Source organism: Anabas testudineus, chromosome 1 (genome assembly GCF_900324465.2).
Source record: "Anabas testudineus chromosome 1, fAnaTes1.2, whole genome shotgun sequence".
In the NCBI taxonomy this organism is placed as follows: domain Eukaryota; kingdom Metazoa; phylum Chordata; class Actinopteri; order Anabantiformes; family Anabantidae; genus Anabas; species Anabas testudineus.
The window spans coordinates 7075658-7095102 of NC_046610.1; the positions used below are offsets into that span (position 1 = coordinate 7075658).

At 40.9% G+C, this 19445-nt stretch overlaps 1 protein-coding gene across 5 annotated transcripts; it reads right to left on the reverse strand.

Annotated features, from left to right (window-relative positions):
- Positions 1 to 733: 733 nt before the first annotated feature.
- On the reverse strand, positions 734 to 17479 carry trim2a (tripartite motif containing 2a). 5 transcript variants are annotated; one of them, XM_026359408.1, is made up of 12 exons: positions 17328 to 17479; positions 9602 to 9780; positions 8065 to 8302; positions 7289 to 7440; positions 7007 to 7187; positions 4706 to 5429; positions 4490 to 4593; positions 4089 to 4256; positions 3354 to 3522; positions 2983 to 3053; positions 2700 to 2840; positions 734 to 2113 (listed from the first exon to the last, which is right to left on the reverse strand). In XM_026359408.1, exons 2-12 carry the CDS (start codon positions 9733 to 9735, stop codon positions 1961 to 1963), a joined length of 2235 nt encoding a protein of 744 aa, XP_026215193.1. In that variant the 5' UTR covers positions 9736 to 9780; positions 17328 to 17479; the 3' UTR covers positions 734 to 1960. The 5 variants fall into 5 exon arrangements, with proteins under 5 accessions (XP_026215193.1, XP_026215190.1, XP_026215192.1 ...); XM_026359405.1 differs by having other exon boundaries at positions 3342 to 3522; XM_026359407.1 differs by lacking the exon at positions 17328 to 17479 and adding an exon at positions 14159 to 14447 and having other exon boundaries at positions 3342 to 3522.
- Between the last annotated feature and the right edge of the window lie 1966 nt (positions 17480 to 19445).

Consider the following 19445-nt stretch of genomic DNA (forward strand, 5'->3'; position numbering starts at 1 on the left):
TTCCCGAGTGTCCTGGAAGGCAGCATTGATTTAACAGGGAGGAGACTCTCTCACTCCTCTCTCTCTCGACGGACCGCTACGACGCGCGGCCGACGAAGGCAGACGAATGGTCAGTTGGCTTTTGCACATCACAGCGGTCAGTGGAGATGATGATTGATGATTATTTTGTGACGCCCTCTGCTGTCGAATAAAACACACAGTTCAGATAAAACAACTCTACACTTGAAGTGATTAATAAAAAAGCTCTCATAGTCAAAAGTATTTATTGGTTTAGATTATCTGCACAGAGAAAACCAGTGGTTTCAACATCTGAATAATCAATATTTTTTAGTTTCCTAATTGGCAAGTGGACAAAATCAATTTCAATATGTTAAACAGGGCTTCAGGGAATATGTCCTGTCATTTTATACACAGAACAATCAATCAGTCATTAAAGTAGTTAGAGACAGACACAAGAATGTATTGATAATGAAAATAATAGTAGTCCGCAGCCTGACAGTTTTTCTTTCCCTGAGGTTTTCTGAAACACAGCTGAGTGAATTATCAAAATATAAGTTTAAACATTTAAACAAATTTAAACTACATTTTGGCATAGAATCCTTGTGCAACACTGGGGCCTCATCACAGTGGATATTGTGTTGCAAGCTTCTCACAAATCACTGGTCAATACATTTATGTAAACCTGTACATCTAAAACATGAAATACACAAAACCAAATACAAACACAATGTTCTTTCCTATGGGCACTTTAATTCCATTTGGCATTTGAAATATATACAAGTCAATGGAAAAAATAATAATTTAACAGGAATGTGTAGAAAATGAAGGACTCAGGCCAGAATACATCATGAAAACTGTGCTTAAAGACGAAACATTTTAACCCAGGCATTCAAATGAAAGCACAGTGCCTTTTTTTTTTACAACATACACCTCAACTTTTGTACTAAATGTTGTTTTAAGGGTAGAGACATTACTAAAGTGCATCTTCTTAGTAAATCTGTGAGAGTGAAGGTGATAACAGTTCTGCAACTCTGTGATTGTTGCTGTATTAAACATACACATGAGGAACAAACTCTTTCATTGAGGATTGATGCACCCTACTAGTTTACTCTCAGAATTTTAGCTAATTATTAAAATTACAAACTACAAACACTATGTGTTTTTGGAAAGCAAGTGATCCTCATACCATGTGTGTTTAAAGTGATGCCAAATTACACTGATTATTCATTTGCACATATAGATTGAGACAGAGAGACAGGTCCTTTAGTGATGTTTGAAATATATTTTTATATTATGCACAGGAGCTTTTGAGGTGTTTTATAGTAAAAACAGCATGCACTGTACAGAAAAGCCTAATCATGCTTGAAAATACCCTGCTTCCTACAGTAATTGGAATATTTTCCTTTTTTAGTAAACAGGCAAAATGTGAAGAGCATTTAACAGGTAGCTGCAGTTACTGTAACTATGAACAGAACTGTGTTATTTCTCAGGTCACTACGGTACTTCATTACTTAAATTTCAATCTGACTCATCACAGTGTGCAACCAGTATTTTTAGGAACAAGTGCAATAGCATTATTTTCCAGTTTTCCTGCCATGTCACAACAAATCAAATATCTAAATATACGTGCAACACTAAAGTTTTATTTTTTTTTCCAATCAGCACAGTTAAGATGGAATGTGAACAAAGTTGTGAGTGACTCTTCAAAGCATCAACCAGCAGCAGCCGTATGTGAATCTCATAGATTCTCCCACTTCATCCGCACTACAAATAATTCTCTGTTGTCTCTTAATCAGCCGTCAAACGGGATGCCACACTTCACAGACAGTCAAACAGGTGGCACAGCGACAGCACAATTCAAAGGGTGAATGGGTGAGTGCAAAACCTGCCATTTACTCCATACTAACGCGTGTATGTGTGTTTATCTACACTGTACAACTTGTGTTTTGAAGGAGAAAGGCTACTGAAGGTAGCGGTAGACTTTAAAACAGTGGTTGCCAGAATCGGCAACCACAACATGTCCGTCAGAGGTGAGAGCCAGTCCCTGTGGGCCGTACAGAGGGTCAGCTGATGTGTTGATGTATGAGAGGAATGAACCGCTGCCATCAAACACCTGAGAGAGAGAAATATGGTCAGTTGCTTCAGTTATAAACTCATGAGGTGCTTCATTTACAGTTTGAGTATGTTTGGCAAGGCAACATTAGGTACTCAGTGGCTTGCTTGTAATGATGTGATCCTGACTGAGAATTAGCGTTTTCCTACAAAAACCTTCATATAAATGTGTAGTGTGACGTGTCCACGACTGTGAACGTCAGCTAGAGGGCGGTATTGGCAAAATCTAGTCAACCTCTCACATGCAACAAACTTCAAATGCAGTAAGCAACACAACTTATTGTAAGACTAAATATAATTACTTCATATTATACTTTATACAAACATTTGGTATGTTGCCACAAAACATGCTGTGGAACCAGGTTTGATTTGTCCTACGTGTAGTTCAGATCTTAACTTAGACTATAAGTTTGCTAATATAAAAGATAAATATGTGTCCTAATAACTGGAGTTGGTTATTTGAAAATGTAAATTGTACATAAAATGTAAAGACTTTGTTTACATCAAAAACCTGTAAATGAAGTTCTGTTACTTCTACTCGTATTTTCATAGGACTTGTTAAGATTAATAAGACTTTCTCCACTGACCTGTATCCTGCTGTTGCCCCAGTCTGCTACTATGATGTTACCATTAACATCCACTGCCACTCCTGTGGGTGCGTTGAATTGACCGTTTCCCTCGCCGTTAGAACCGAACTTGAGCAAGAACTCTCCTTCTGTGTTGAACACCTTCATTTAGAAATAGATACAACAACAGTTTTATTAATGAGAAAACTCATTAGAACTGTAACTGTAAGAAGTGATGTCACAGATGAGTCACTCACGAGTACCATAAATGTACTAGTAGTCACTTTTTAGACTTATCACTTACCTTGACTGAGTGATTGTGGAAATCCGTCACAATGATTTCATTGTTGTTGTTGACTGCAGCAAAGTGAGGTCCTGAAGGATAGAAAATCAGAAAAGGTTTCAGATACATGTTGGATGTCAAATTACACAGGAAAAGTTCATTTCAGCCAACTGATGTTTGGTAGACATGCAGGAATATAATATATCCAGAAGTAGAGAAATATCAAAGTCATGCTGTGATAAGTGGGAATGCATGCTGGTGTAAGTGCACTTGAAGTAATCCGTGTATCTGATATCAGTGAACTTCAGTTCCTGGTCTTCATTCCACATGCAGGTGTGAGCTGGTTGGAGAACGACTGTAGGGGGCAGTGCACGTATTACCATTGAGTGTACCTGCAAACTGTCTGTCACCGTTGCCACGGTTACCGAACTTGGTGACCAGCTTGCCGTTGAGCTGAAAGATGAAGACGCAGCAGGCCTTGTTGTCGACCACGATGACGTGGCCGTTTCTGTCGACTGAGACGCCTTTAGGGCCCATCAGCTTCCCGGAGCCAATCTTATTCTGCGAAAGCAAATTTTTACATGGTTTTCAATAAAAAAAAATTTAACTTTAATACATTTCATTCTTACTGGTTATGTGATTCACAGAAAAATAAAACTTCCCATGAATAGACTGAACTCACAGAACAGAAAACTGACATAAATAAACTGGGTACATAGTTTTGTGGTAGTGGTTAAAGAAGGCCTGCCGTCAGTCAACAGGCCACAGGCTGCCCTCAATGGAAAATAGCACTGGCTTATGTTTTGCTAGTGCAGCCTCACTGTAAGTAGGAAAATGTAATAAATTTAAGGCTACAACAGCTTATATTGACTTTAAAATCTATTTTTGCTTCTGCAATTCAGCATCCAAACCACTGAAATAATCCAAAGAGGGAAGTCAAAACCCTTAAATTAGCAAATAAGATTTGAATATTGCAAATAGGTGAAATGCAACATTTGATACTACTACCTTTGTTGCCTAACTACATGATAATATCACTGTTATTATTATTTCAACTGAAAAGTAGTTGCGGTTTCAGGTGAGTTTTGCTGTCTTTACTGTCCCAGTTCAAGTGTCTAAGGACTCACCTTAAACTTCCCCTCACTTGAGAAGATGCTGACCCATTTGTTGTCATAGTCTGCAATGATGATGTCACCGTTTGGGTGGACGGCCACACCCGTTGGGCGCTGCAGCTGACCCGGAGTCCTGCCCCTGACGCCAAAACGACTTTTGAACTGGCCGTCGTTGGAGAAAATCTACAAAACACATCAGAACAGATTTAATCTTATAACAAAAACATGTAAAATAAAGTTTTAAATGCATCTATTTGTTGTGATTTTAACTTCCACTGTTGCACAACTGTGTATTCCCATGGAGACATAAAGCTGCAGAGGCAGCATTGTTCAAGGCAACTAAGCAATGATAGGTTAGAGTGCTCCACCAATGACTTCCCCTTGCTCCCACTATCATCTGCTATATCTATTTTTACCTGGACACACTGGTTGTTGCTGTCTGCTATCAGCACCTTTCCCAGAGATGAGGCAGCCACTCCCTGTAGGTTAGTGAATTCCCCTTTGTTTCTTCCTTTTGTGCCTGAAATACGTAAAATATAGAGAAAAAACCCCGTCATGGTTGACTGAATATGTGACTGACATTAAAGGTTGGGATTAAAGAAAATACATTTTAGGCTGATGTGTTCTCTTACCAATTCTGAATATCAGGTCGTCCTCGATGGGGTTCTCTTTCCTCCTGCCTGTGCTGTACATACTGGCCGGCCTCTTGATGGCCTTCTGCTTGATGTGACCACTCCCTGGAGACTTCAGCCTCTTCTTCATGCCATCTGAAGTCGGTGACACATCTATAGTCTTGGTGGCCTTTATCTTAAAGGGGCTTCCTTTGATGTGTTGGTCATATAAACGCAGTGATAAACTAAAAGTCCCCTCTTTAGGAACTGTGAACAAGTACTCGTAAGTGCCATTCTTGTTGTCCAGTATTTCTCCTTCACCTTTGGTGCCGTCAGATGAGGATATTTCAGCAGTGATGACTGCATTACCCATCTTGCACAGTTCTCCATCTTTGTCCTTCGTGGTTATGGTAATGGAGGTGGGTATGCCCACCACACAGTGGCGTAACCCTTCACCAGTAGCCACAGACTCAGATGCCACTGCATTAGTCGTTACAATAGTGCCCAGGTTGTGGATAGACTTCTTTAGTCCCTCTGTCTCCACAATAAAGTCCAGCTGATCATTCTCTCCAGGCTGCAGAGGAAGATCCTGGCTGGCCAGCTCCATGAGACGCTCGCTCATCTGCTTCTTCACCAGTAGCACCTCGGCCTCCGTGCCGTGGCTCAGAGCCTGCTCTGTGAAGTTACAGCTGCTGTTGATGCCCTCCTGGCCCTGTAGCAGAGCGTCGAGCTGGGCCTGCAGCACCTACACAGAGAAACACCAGGGGGCAGCAGGGTTATGTTGTGGCTACATTGACCAGTGCTTTCCAAATGTTTAAGCCAGTGACACATCCTCTAGTGACAGTTTGTATAATTAATGACACACCCAAATGATTGTTTGAATGTTTAAGATGCTTGTTCATTGATTCATCCTACAACAACTGACATTTGTTTTGATTTACTGTGATCTCTTGGTGATATCCCACATACACAAATCAATAAAGATCCTCTGCAGGTGTATTGCCGTGGCTGTGAATGAAAACAGACGACTATCTGTCTGATTTGACTTACTACATTCTTGCCAACTCACTCCTGCTACATGTTTTTGGTTTCATTTTCTTCCATCCTCCACTTTATGCCTTTCAACAACAATAAAAAGCATTACAAAAGATTGAAAGCTTGTAAATGTGACACAAAGATCTTTTGGGTCATGCAGCAACACGTAGATGTTTACAACCAGCCTCCTACAGTTTCATATTTCCATGAAAACAAGCTGTGTTTTGTTTTCAGAAGGCATGATGAATTGCGTGAGTATATAATGACCTTTTCAATGAAACTGCACTCCACTTTAATGGCAGATCCTTGGTAGCAATCATTAAATGGTGGTCTATTAAAGTTGAGTGCTAATAACATAAACCCTTAAGAAAGAGACATTTTAACTCTTAACTATTTTAGTCACATTTAAATCACAAGATATCTACATATCCTATACTTCATGCAGTTGTTAATGCGCTTAAGAGGATTTTCACTATTTCTTTCAGACTCACCTGCATCTGACCATCACACTCCTCTTCTTCAACAACAGAGGCCATTGAACAACCTACATCAGACTACAGTCAAAAGCTTAATCTAAACCCTTTCTCTTCATACTAATTCACACACTAAAGCTCTGAAAAAACAGCACTCTCCACGTGTGCTAGAAGAATAGGAATCAAGCTGTCTGCAGAAGAGCATAAAGTGTTTGCAGCACGAAGAGCAGAGCTGTACTGTATTCCCCTCCTCTGCAAATGACACACCCAATTCAACTCAAGTGTGCACACACAGCGCACTGGCTCCACCTAGCTACAGCACCACATCACAACTGGAACTCACATATCTGACTTTCCCCTGGGCTCCAGTATTTTGACTGCACACCAGCCAGTAAATTGTAAATCTTTAGCCACCAATGTAATGGAGCCCACTGAGGAGGGGCAGCAAGCTCTTAACCAGACTGGTTGATTGGTTGTCTGGATTGGGGCGATGCACCAGCTCCCTCACCCACCTCCTTCTGCCTGTTAATCGCCTATCTGACCAGCTGAGCCCCTGACACACAGCATCAGCCCCCACCCCCCACCCCCACCCCATGAGCAGCCTGTGGTGTGTTAGATGTGTTGATAAAAAGAAGTTCAGTGTTGACTTAGACGAATGATCTACCAGTTCTTTCTTCTTCTATCATGCCTTATCTAAAAAAGTATTGATAAGTTCGTATCAGCACTTCCAATTAACAGGCTAAAGCACCTTTAAGATGCAAAACACTGAAACCACGTTGTGGTTGTATCAGCTGTTTGACTGAGACTTCTTTACCTTCTGTTTGAGGCCGTAGTTGACCTCCAGCTCCATGAGTAAAACACTCTTTCGGACATTGAGGGTCTTCTGCAACTCATCAAAAGTAGTATGGATTTCATCCTCAATGGAGCTCTTCTGATTGGTCAGCTGCTGCAGGATCTCTGACAGTGTCTGCAGGGCTGAGTCGATGTCCGGTAACCTGTGAGCAGAAGGAGTGCAGGAATAAGAAAAAACGCTGTTCCCTGTTTGCATGATGTCTGTAGTTCTTTACGATGACATGTAAAAATGCTGCTGTTGTACCTCTTCTTTACAGCATCTAGCTGGTCCTGTAATGATGCCTTGTGTTGTTCCACTACGTCTCTAAGAGGCACAGTTGGATGCTCTCCATGTTCACCACATGTACACTCCTGACACATGGCCGTCTCACATGGAGGACAGTAGAACTCCATGACCTAGGCAATAGGAAAAAGCGCATAATAAAGCTAAATATGGGATTGAGTTGAGTCTTAGTCCAAAATGTTGTTGCCACGTCAGCAGTGATGTTGTTGAGATGCCAGTGTTGGTCGGTCCATCGCTTAGCCGAGAGTGAAATATCTCAACAACTGCCGTACAGAGAGTTCTGTACATAGATCTGTTGTACTTTTATGCCCGTCGTTGGTAATAACTCTGGTAATCAAAATTTAAATTATCTTTTTTCTTGCTCAGCTGTACAATGTGTCTAAGATGATGCACATGTACCTGCTAAAGATTAGCATGTTAAAATTAGGTCAAGACACAATTGTGAAGAAAGAAAAGCCTCAAAGAGCTGTAAGCAGAGCTGTGAACGAATATTAAAGTCATAAATAATATATATTTGGTTAAAAAACCTTTGAAGAATAATCAAAAACAAACTAGATAAAAGAAATGGTTTGACACACACAACATCTGCCAGTCATGTACAAATGACACACACAGCTCCCTTATAGGCTCTCCCTGATAGACATATATAAGCTTGCAATTTTGTTCTTGTTGAGCCTCATTAGGAGACTTAGGCCCCCCATGTTGTGTTTGAGTGATAGACAGTAAGAGACTCTTACATTGCCTCCATGGTTAGGGCAAGAAAGCAGTTGACCTGTAGCTACAGTGGTGATGTTGTTGAGAGCAGCGGCCTCCTGGCTGCAGCTGTCCGGCGCCCGCTGCAGCACGTCCATCAGGTTAGTAATGAAGAAGTTATTCTGCAACGCCGCCACACCTTTCTCCGGCAGGATCGAGGTCTGGCGGCACACGGGGCACGACAGTGTGAGGCTGTGGGCCGGGATGTAATTCTGCAGGCACCTGGAAGAGGAGAGCGCGGGGATATTAATGAGTGGGATGTAATAACGTATGTGACTCTTTCCTGTCTTAAAAAAGTTTTAATAAATTCATTAAATTTGAATTGGTAAAATTCTGTGTCGAAATAACCAGGATCCTAAGATGTTCAGTGACCCGATGCTTCCTCTGAGAGTTCCTGGCTCAGCACCTCAGGGTGTGTCTATGGTTCGCAGTGCCTTTACATAAAGCATAATATGAAACTCTTTACCCACAGAGCTGAAACTGGATCACGACTGAGGTCATGTTAAACTCCAACTGAGCAAAGGATCAGTCGTGTATTTCAGGTGCCGGTTTTAATGTTGAGTTTCAACCCATTATCTAAACTGCTTATTCTTAAGGATAAACGTGGGGAAGTTGGAGCTAATATCAGATGTAGGTGGTACAAATGGTACACCCTCAACAGCTCACCTGTCTGTTTCAGGCCTGATCCATACAGACAGACAACCACTGACACACTTTCACTCCTACGTCTCTGTGCTGTGGGAGGAAAGAGGGCTGTCCTAAGGAAACCCACAGAGAAAACATACAAACTCCACATAGAAATCTATTGATTTGCATGATTATAAAGAGGAAACAATAACTCAGTGTAGAGAAATATGACTATTGATGAATGTGAACACTCCCCTGTACAGGAAGCGTTGAACATGTGTACAGGTCAGTGCAATAACACCCCTCTACCACTGAGGATAGTATTATATTACACATTCATTTAGTTACTGTGAGACCTCTTTTAAAATTAAATTATAGTTAAATGCAGTGCTACAGCAAGTACCGTCTGGTGGCTGAGGAACTCAGCACAGAACAGGAAAAGATGCAAAATTGAACCATAACAATCACAATAAATGTAATCTAATCATATGCAAAGTATAAAACTATAGGGAATAAATACTTATACTTATTATATACATACACTGAAGTGTGGGTAAGACACAGCAATAAATACTGTTAAATCCAACAGTGTAATGACTCCAGAAGGAAGCAAAGGGACAGACAGGCACAGACCACAGTTTCTTCTTTGTGTCAGAAACAAAGGCTGGTTAAGAGAGACGATGGCACCACCACACCAAGGTCAACAACAGAGACACAGCACCAGCTCTTGCTCAAATGTACAAAAACTATATTGATTGCAAAGTATCATTATGTTGTCGCTCACCTTCTGTTGTGCAGGATTACTTATAGAAAATTTAACCTTTGTCCAATGCACAGGATTCATAGGATTAAAACATTAAATCTCAGCATTAACAACATGGTAACTCCACCTACCTCTCACAGAAGGTGTGCAGGCAGGGCAGGACTTTGGGGTTTTCGTAGCGGTCCAGACATATGCTGCAGATCAAGAACTGCTTGTCAATCTGGCGGACGACTGGACTGGGAATAGTGGCGCCTTCACTGGCCATCCTAAAACTCTGGCATAGGAGTCCCTCTTCCTCTTACCCTGCACACTACAGAGTGACACAGAGGGACAATAAGACAAGTGAGCACAGAGATGTCCTCATGGGAGTAAAGTGGAAATCTTTGGGATGTCAAGATAAAAAACTACCTTCCTCTTCCTTCCATCCCCTCACTAAGAGAGGAAATACTAAATGTACGGCTTAGGAAACAGTAATTTGTTAACACTGTATTTTACAGTTCCATATTTTGCAGCTAATTACACTGAAACCTTCCTCGTAATTTCTAAAGGTCACATCAATTTGGTGATAAATAAACAAAGTATTAATTGCTCCAGGTAGTATGTGCTTGCTTGTTGGAGCTATTAGGAAAAAGTAGGAAATTACACAAGTGAAATAAACACAAAAACACAACTTAATGTCTATTGTTGTCTGTTAGAATCAAAACAAAGAGTTATCCAGTTCATAAGATAAATAATCTCTTTGGCCAGAACAGCTTTTTAAATGATTTTATCAAAAAAAGTGTTATGACTCTTTAAAGTGAACCAACGTCTATTTAGAACCCCTTGTGACAAGTTGCAGATGAGTTCAGAACAGTTCAAGCAAAGAAACGGCTGAAAGAGAACAAAAAGCACCAGAATCATGTGTCACTTCATTACAAACATGCTCGTTTTTGCCCTGAGGCCTGTGAGAAATTCAGAAAGTGACCAGAGAGTAATCTTCCCTTCTCACTTTGTTTTATATAACTAGTTTTTAGTAGGAGAGCTCTGTCACTAGTGACCTCATCAAATATGAGTGATCCACATTAAACACAGCTTATTTGTGAATTATACTATAAAATTCATTCATTATTTACATTACATTCATTCATGATGAGGAGTTAGAGTTAAAACTATCCCACACAACTCAATAATTGAGCATCATGGCTTTCTCTAATGACCTTGTGGGAGGGCTCAACCCTCATGTTGGGAACCAGTGTAGAAACAGAGAGTGAGGCTTACAGAGCTGCACTGGTGCTGGGAGTTTGTCATAAAAGGCACTTTAAGTGTTAAATATTTGATTACACGGTGAAAGCAAAGCACTCTGTGTTCAGCATGCATCACAGAGAAACAGTGAAACTACAAAAATAAAAGACTTTACCTTAATACTGAAGCGCAAACACAGTCTTTACACTGATTCTAATGTGTGCTTGAATTTTATATGAAACATCTTTTCATGGCTGATGGCCCTGTAATGCTATCTGGCTGCTGACTTAGACACAGAAAGTGTGTCAGTGCTTTTATTGTCTCTTCACATTCAAGAAGGCAAAGAAACAGGCCACCTCTGCTGGTGGGAGGAAACCCACAGAGACTGTACTTCTTTCTCCGGTGCATGCTCTCTTTCTCCTCTCCTCTATTCAATTTTTATTTTAATCTCTCTTCTCTTATACAAATGTCCTCTCCCTGTTCCACTCTGGGAACCACAAGGCTGAAAATGGAGAGCGGAGGATAAAATGATGTTATAATGATGCCCTCACCGGGCTGTCACCTACATTTCCAGTATGTTACATGACTGGTATGTAATGTATTAACTGTCTGATGCCAAATATTAACGTGTTTAGCAGCTCAGACCAGTTTCACAAAGCTGCTTTTGCAATTGAACCAAAAACATTAAGTTACTGTGGCATCAGCGTTATGACTTAAACAGAGCCTGGCAAGCTGTTCACAGTCTAGTCTGGTCTAAAACAGGCTTTAGAGGCCACATTCATCATTCACTAATATGTATCCATATATTACATTAGATAAATCCTCTTCATGTGTGAGATTTAAGTGACAACATGTACAAACACATGTCAGACGTTGGGCTGTGTTTAAGAACTGACCTGCTTCACAGGCCAGATTAAGCAGATGAACAGAGAATCAAATATTTGGAACTGATTATTTAACTAAAATGCCTTAATCCTTCTGCAGACAGCCACAACAGAAGCAGCTCTGTGCTGACAGTGCACAAGGTCGCAGCAGCCCCACAACGCTCCGCTCTTATATAATGAGATCTACGCCAGTTAAGTGGAATAATTCCTGCTGGATTGAGCTGTCATCGAATAAGCAGCAGAGGGTACACATGAAGAAAGGGAAATATTATTAAACACACTTGTACTGAGTCACATGAATTTCATCTCTTTGAAAAAATAGTTACAAACATGGAGAGATGCAGCTTTACCAAATGACTCAGTGTTACCATACAAATATAAAAAGACTTACAGTGCTGCATCAACAGGCGTCATCCGCTCCAGCACACACACCACAACACTTGCTCCATAACCGGCAGCCTCTTCGCACTAAAATCCCTTTAAACCTGCCGTCAAGTCATATCAGTTCAGGAGAGTTCTGACTCTGTATTTATGGGTGTGCACACACACGTGAGCAAAGTTGAGGAGGGGCAATGTTTCCGTTTTTACATCATCTCTTCCCCTCCCTGCTTTGCTTACTCTGCCTCGCCTCTTCCTCTCCTCCCATCACTTGCATTCTTTGCTCAGTCTGTCTCATCCATTCATCTCCCTCCTACCTCCCTGTCTGAAGTAAATGCTGGCTCACTGCAGTGCAGCGAGCGTGTGCAGCATCAGGAGGATGTGAGCGAGTATTGGCTGATGGCTGGTGAACTAACAAATGGAAAAAAAGGGGACAGCAGTTATGAGTCCCCTCGGCGGCCAATAGAGTTTAAGACAAACAGATGTTTTTGAGTGAAGATGTATGTGGGTGTGTGCACGCTGCTGACTCACTCGACATGCAAAGAAAAAAAAAGGAGGATAATGAAAGAGGCAAAACATGAACAAAAGGGAAGGAAGATGAAAGAGAATCAGGATTATATAAAAAAGTATGACAAAAAAGACCAGAGCTGTGAATCTGCTAAAACAGAGACTCTCTCTCTCTCACACACACACACACACTGTTTCATATATCTGTTCACACATGCATGCAGGCTATTCACCACCACTGGCTGCTCAGCCTGGCATCATGCCACTCAGAGGTCAGTGTTTACATATCTTTAGTGAACATAATGAGTGCTTTAAGGCGCTTTTGGTGGATCATTCCAAATACAGCTACCTTCTGATTAGTTCAGCTTTTCAATAAAAAGGATTTAGGTTTTGTGAGGATGTCACCTACGAATACGATGGACACAACTATACAAGTTGTGAATTATTGTCTGTCTCTGTGTCTCAGCCCTGAGTTGCATCCTGTACACAGTGTACCCCGCCTCCCATCCAGTGGGATTAGCTCCAGCACCCTGCAACCCTTAATAACCCTGATTAAGATAAAGTGAATATATGGACTTTGTTAACTGCAGGTAGCTACAGCAGTTTCACTATCAACTGAATTGACTTAAAGTACGTCACTCATTACTCATTTAACATGAACACAACGTGACGCTAAATGGATGAGTGAAATAAAATGACAAGTCTCGTCAAGTATGAATGGGACTTCTATACTTTTCCTCTATCAGCCACAGGGCAGCACAAATGTTGTGTAGACACATGTTAACCTTTTGAGGCATATCTAGTTTGATTTATACATAAAGGGAATTTGCTGCTTTCCTTTTGTTGGCATCTTCTTAACGGTGCAAATTGACACGGGGAGATCTGAGATTCTTCTGTTCCCTTTTCCAAAATGACATCAGTTGAACTCGACAGAGCTTATTCACACATTTCATCATGCCTGGCAGCTCCAAGGCCGTTCCAGTGATCTCATCTCAGCCTCTGCCAAACTCAGTGAGCGCTAACTCAGCCAGAGGAGTGGGACGCAGATCAAGCAAAGGCAAAGTAACTCCGGAGAAAAGAGAATAATACGCTGGCCAGATAGTTGATTGAGTGATAGTTGTGTTGTGTTTCTGAGCTCGACCACAGGACTTTTTTACACAGACAGCAGCTGTTGGGGTGAACAATCATTTGCTGGTTATGATGGTTTTTTGACAATAAGGAACAAAAGTAATCCGTGTAAACAATGAACACAAATACTGCTCCATAGCCCCTCTCATGGTGAACATTCCCAAAGGGAGAGTTCACTGAGTGGTTATAGAGTCTGCCTTCAATTTGGATAATGCAAACTTGCATCCTTCCAGCCACGGGTTTCTATGACAAACACTTTGTCATGGCTTGGTTAAAGGAGCATTCTGCAACGTGAATGTAAACTTACGTGTCCACCTCACCAGTGTAAATCAAAACAGGGCTGGAACCGGCTTAATTGTTTTTCAATGGTCTTACAGGTTAATGTCATTCAAAGTTTAGAGATGACGACGAGTTCATAATGAGATGGAACAATCTGAGACACAACAAACGAATACATACAGTAACTACATGAGTAGTGTCACTCTGTCAACTGGGAGAAAAACAACTTGAACCAAAGTTAAATTTTAACTGTTGTCTGCTGAAAAGTAGTAATTTTAAACAGCCGCTCACCAGTATGAAGAGGAAGCTGGTTTCCTTTTTAGTTTATTCTAGGTTTTGGTTTACATAGTGGCTGCAGTGGATTGAATGTTGCTCTGGGTTTCCCTCTGGTGTCCACGCTGCAGCTTTTTCCAGAGCTCTGACCTCAGCTGTTTTTAACATCTCTCTGTTTCTAAACACACCAAAACAAAGTGCCTTGTGACCCTGCACAGCGACGGCACCGCTTAGTCAGACTTTCAAAGGGTAAACAACCAGGACGAAGACAAACAGGTGAATCTGTACACGGAGATGTCGTTAAGAACGATGTGTTTCTGCTTCACAGCACTGATGGAAATCTCTCACTACACCTAAACATGACCGAATGTTTCATAATGTTTTATTATGTAAGACTAGTTAGTTTGTAGGTCAGAAGTCCAGGACTCCAGTCACATGTAGGCTCAGTGCTAAGGTCAGAGTAGAGTCACAGGACAGTTTGCTGCTGCTCTTTTCATGAATATCCACTTTCTTTTACATCACCAACTATTAACTATAAAGAGTTTTTTAATTGTTTTAGATTTAGATCACTTTTATAGATATTGATAAGCAACCCAGCCTCCATAAAAATGATGTTTCTACATAACTAGTTTGAACATAATAAAGCTATGTTATTAATTAACATTAATGGCAAATCACAAATCAGATGATACCAGATTTCAGTATCAGCTCTTGCATAATAACACAATAATATTTTCAAGTCTCTTCCAAGTATTTTTTTAATAAATAATAATAAAAAAAAAAGATCAAGGGAGGTTTAAACTCTATCCCTGCTGCTGTTCCATGAAGTACTAATTTTATATTTTAACTTAACCTAACCCTGGACATGTTGTGCCAAAGTCAATCAAACCATAATGTCTGCACTATCATTTCCATGGAGTTGAGAAGTGATGCTGAAGGGTATGTTTGGGGTTAGTATTGAGACGCCAGGCAATAACCATCATTAAGGGATGCTGCATGATGACAACGACCCATTGTGGCAACACAAGATAAGACTAAAATTGTTGTCAGTCATTAAACACAGCCATCTGACAGTCAAGACCTGACAGTCTGACATCTGCAGATTGCAGAATGACATCGTCCCACCGAGTGCCGCTGGTGAAAAAGCCACAAATGGCCGCACTTAGCTACCAGGCAGCAGCTCTTACATGTTCATTACGCCTAAAATCACCATAATCAGGAGAGGACAACACGGACTGTTGACTCTACAGGCTACAAAACACAATATATTATAATTAAATCTGAAGCGTGGGTCGACAATTGCAGTTTGTTTTCAGCATCTATTTAGCTTTAAATCCTGTCAGCATCTATAACCAGATGGTCGGCGTCTACAGCTTATGTCTATGACGTCCCCTATTTCATCAACGTTGCAACAGACAGATGAAGAACATACATGTCCTCTGCAGCTTTACCCTTCAGTGAAAACAGGGAATTCACATGTCTTTAGTGTTGGAGATGGTGACACAGGCCCCACCCTTGAATCATAAGAACACTCTCATGCTAATCTAAAGCATCCACTGGGGACAGGATGATGAGAGATTACAGTGGCAGAGCACGCCTTCAGCTTGAACATCCCCTCGTCCAACTCCACATCCACCCTCCCCCCCTTTGACATGACTAAAACAACCAGAGGCATCTTTGGTCACTGATGAAACGGTACCAATAAACACCTGAAAGTATCGACCACTATTGTAGCAACTGTACCATCAGGATGCCTCGGGTTATTAAATAGTATAAACTTTAGATTTCTTCCAAGAGTTGTAGTGTTTGTGTCGAGAAACAGTATTTATCATCGTTTGTCTGATCACATTGACATGTCTCTGAGACAAAGGCTGTGCTCTGAGTGAATAAGAAAACCGCCCTGTCAGTGTGTTCTTGGCTATATATCCTCCAACCATGCAGCTGGTGACACAAGATAAGACAATCGTGTGTCTGACTGTGCATGTGTGTTACTTGCTGTTCCCAAATGAAAGGAGACATTTCAAACTGTCCATGCTGCACATCTGTCAGCCACAATTCAGCGAAGTGACATCAATGTGTGTGACTGTCCGGACAAAATGCACCTTTAACAAGTTCAACAGCGACAGCAGAAACCAGTTTTAGTTTGGGATTTGCTGTAGATTTGCTGTTTTTACATTTTGAAAGTATTTCTCTGAATTACAGGCTTTGTTCAGTTGATTAGACAAATATACTGCTCTTATATCTGTCAGGTAAATGTGACACTACAGCTGCCACATTATCTTAGCTTAGCACAAAGACTGGAAACAGCTGACAGCCAGCTGTTTCAAGTCTTCAAGTGTTTTTTCTAATTAGCTCACTATCAGACATTGATTGATTTTATATATCACCTGCAGCATTAGCTTTGGAGTTGGTAATACAAGGGACCAAGCAGCACTGGAGAAGCTGCCCCTATAGTTTTAAATATAAAAAAGGATAAGAGTCACTAACTAATTAACAGTTATTAGTTAGTTACTGATGTTAAAATATGATAATTTCAGACAGTTTACTCGTGATGCCAGGTGGTGATATGTTGCTGCTTTGGGGTGTTCATTTTACCCCACAGACTTAGAAACACTTTGGATTGTACAGTTAGTGCTTTTCAGCTGAAGTTAGGAAGTTATAGAGTAGACAATGAATGTTTTACAGCATATGTGAACATGTTGCACAGTGCACCTGCTGCTTTTCGAGCCAGTGAGCGTGACAAACAGGAAATGAGACTCAAGTAAATATTGTCTTGCAGGTTTACTGTATGCACCTGCACAGAACTATGCTTAAAGCATATTAGCTGAGAAACAGCTAAACAGCATGTATGGTATTTCACTGGGTAACCCTGAAGCCGAGCGAACTGCAACTGGAACCTGTATTTCTAGTATCTACTTAAAGGACCTCCAGGGTTATTACCCAGGAACTATACAAGCATCTTTTAATCATTTAGTTTTCCTGTTACAGAGGCCAAGTAGGCAGACACACAAACTATTTTCTGCACTGTAACCTGCTGAAGGACTCTCTCAAAGCAACACTGTCACTGTTCTCTCTTCCTTCAGTCAAACATATTTTCATTCCTCTGGTCATTTCCACCTGTTACTCTCTCTTTCCAACTCTCCTCCATATGTTTAAATATCTTTAAATCCCAGATATAACAACTTACTTCAACTCCATGGCTGCTCTCTTGTCCTCTCTCCTCTTTAGGGTGAAAACAACGTCCAACACCTAATCCTCCTCATCTCAGATAGACTTGTGTGCAGTGGACATAGAGGAGGACATGTGTGTGAGGCCTGAACTGCTGTTACAATAATACAAACAGACTGACAGAGAGCCACGGGGTAGAGGAGACAGTGGGGAGGGCCCATCGGTGTGTAGAGGGAAACAACCAACCAATCAGAGGGTTTAGAAACGCTCAGGGAGGTCGGGCTTAGAGCTTGTGCTGCTCTTTAACCCCAGCGAGGGCAAGCGTCCCAGAGGCTTGACAAGCATGGGGGAGAAACATAGAGGGATCTCACAGCAAGAGAAGAGAAAGGGAAACCGAATGGGCCAACGGGAGCCAAAGGATTTCATGATCTGCATGATCTACTGCAAAGTGTAAAACAAATACAGTGTTTCTATTGACATTTCTGAGAACCCTTGAAATGAGAGTTAAAGCGAAACTGATGTAACTGAACTGAAACAAGATGGACACAGATAGACACAGTGCCTGCAACAGTCCTCAGTGGTGATCAAAGAGCGATCATATTCAGTCCATCATAGTGAAGTTATTCATAAGCTACACAAGCATCTTACTCTAAGTCCTGTTTACCCCTGAAAACCTGGTAAACAAGACCAACGTGGTGCACCAGAGATGAAGACTGCATCTCATAACTCTTGGGTTTATGTATGATAATGCTGCATGGCCACTTCACCACTTTTGTATATACTCCAATACCGTATCTGTGCAGCTACACATGCATTCATGGTCCATGGTGACATTTTGTCTTTCACCTCAGTCGTGTGGACAACATTTAAGAAAGAACACAGTGAACATTATACCTGCATTGTGTACATACATTGTGCTTGGTGTTAGTGCTACCATGTCACTAGCTGTAGCCCAAGTTTGTCTGTTTTAAATGTTGTCTAAACAGCAGCTGAATAAGACCATTTGCCAGTGTAGTTGCACTATATCAACACATAATTGTAAAACAACCATCCTGTTCAGTCTTCCCCTATTTCATATTTCCATCTTGGCAGAAAAACATCCGCTGTTCCACATTAACAAAATCAGTCATACTGTCTTTTCAGGTTGTAGATAACACACACACACACACACACACACACACACACACACACACACACACACACACACACACACACTGACTTTCGCAAAGACAGGAACCCACTATGTACTACACAACACAGATGTGTACTAGACAAGACAGATGTGTGCCCTTGGAGAGTTTCTCATTTCTTCAAACCTCTAATCTCATTAGCTGCAAACAATGTTTGCACCAAATATTCAAATGCATCTGTTTCCAGTCCACCCCCACTTAACAGGATTAGTTACAGCATAGAATTTGGCTCTATAAGGAAGCAGGGATATTATGGTGTGAGTCATATTATATGTAACCATGCCATTTGTATAACCCATTCAAACCAGATGAACACAGCATATCTCAATCCAGAGTTGATGTACTTTCTATCAACAAAACCCTGGTAGTCTGTTAACTGGATGGAATAAGTGCTATAAATTTGATTGAATTGCCAAAAAGTGCAGAAAAACGAACAGAAATGTTGAACTATGTGTGGGAGTGTGACATGATTATACTGTGTTTCAGCTGAAAACCAACAAACCAGCTGCTCAGGACACATTGAAAACAGGAAAATAAAAGGTGTCCAATAGTTCATAGTAATAAACTGAGCAAAATTAGACTCTGAAATGAACCTGAAATGAGCAGGAAAACTTCACTGTAAGTTTTGTTTTGACTATTTCCCTTGAATAAGGAAAAGAAAAAAGAAAACAAATGCAGAACGACTACAGTAAACAGTCTGAATGACAAAGAAAGGTGAGCGTTGGCTCTACACTGTGCACACCATTACCTTTTATTTACTCTACATCAATCTCAAATGAGTCCTGTTTTCCTTAAAATCACATTTATTTCACATTTTCTCTAATTTACCCAGAAATGACTGGAATCATTTGGTTTGCTGTGATAAACAGTGACTGAATATAAGTGTATTTAGATTAAGCAAACACGATTTATCAGTGTTTTGAAGGTTGTGTCAGTTATTTCATGCT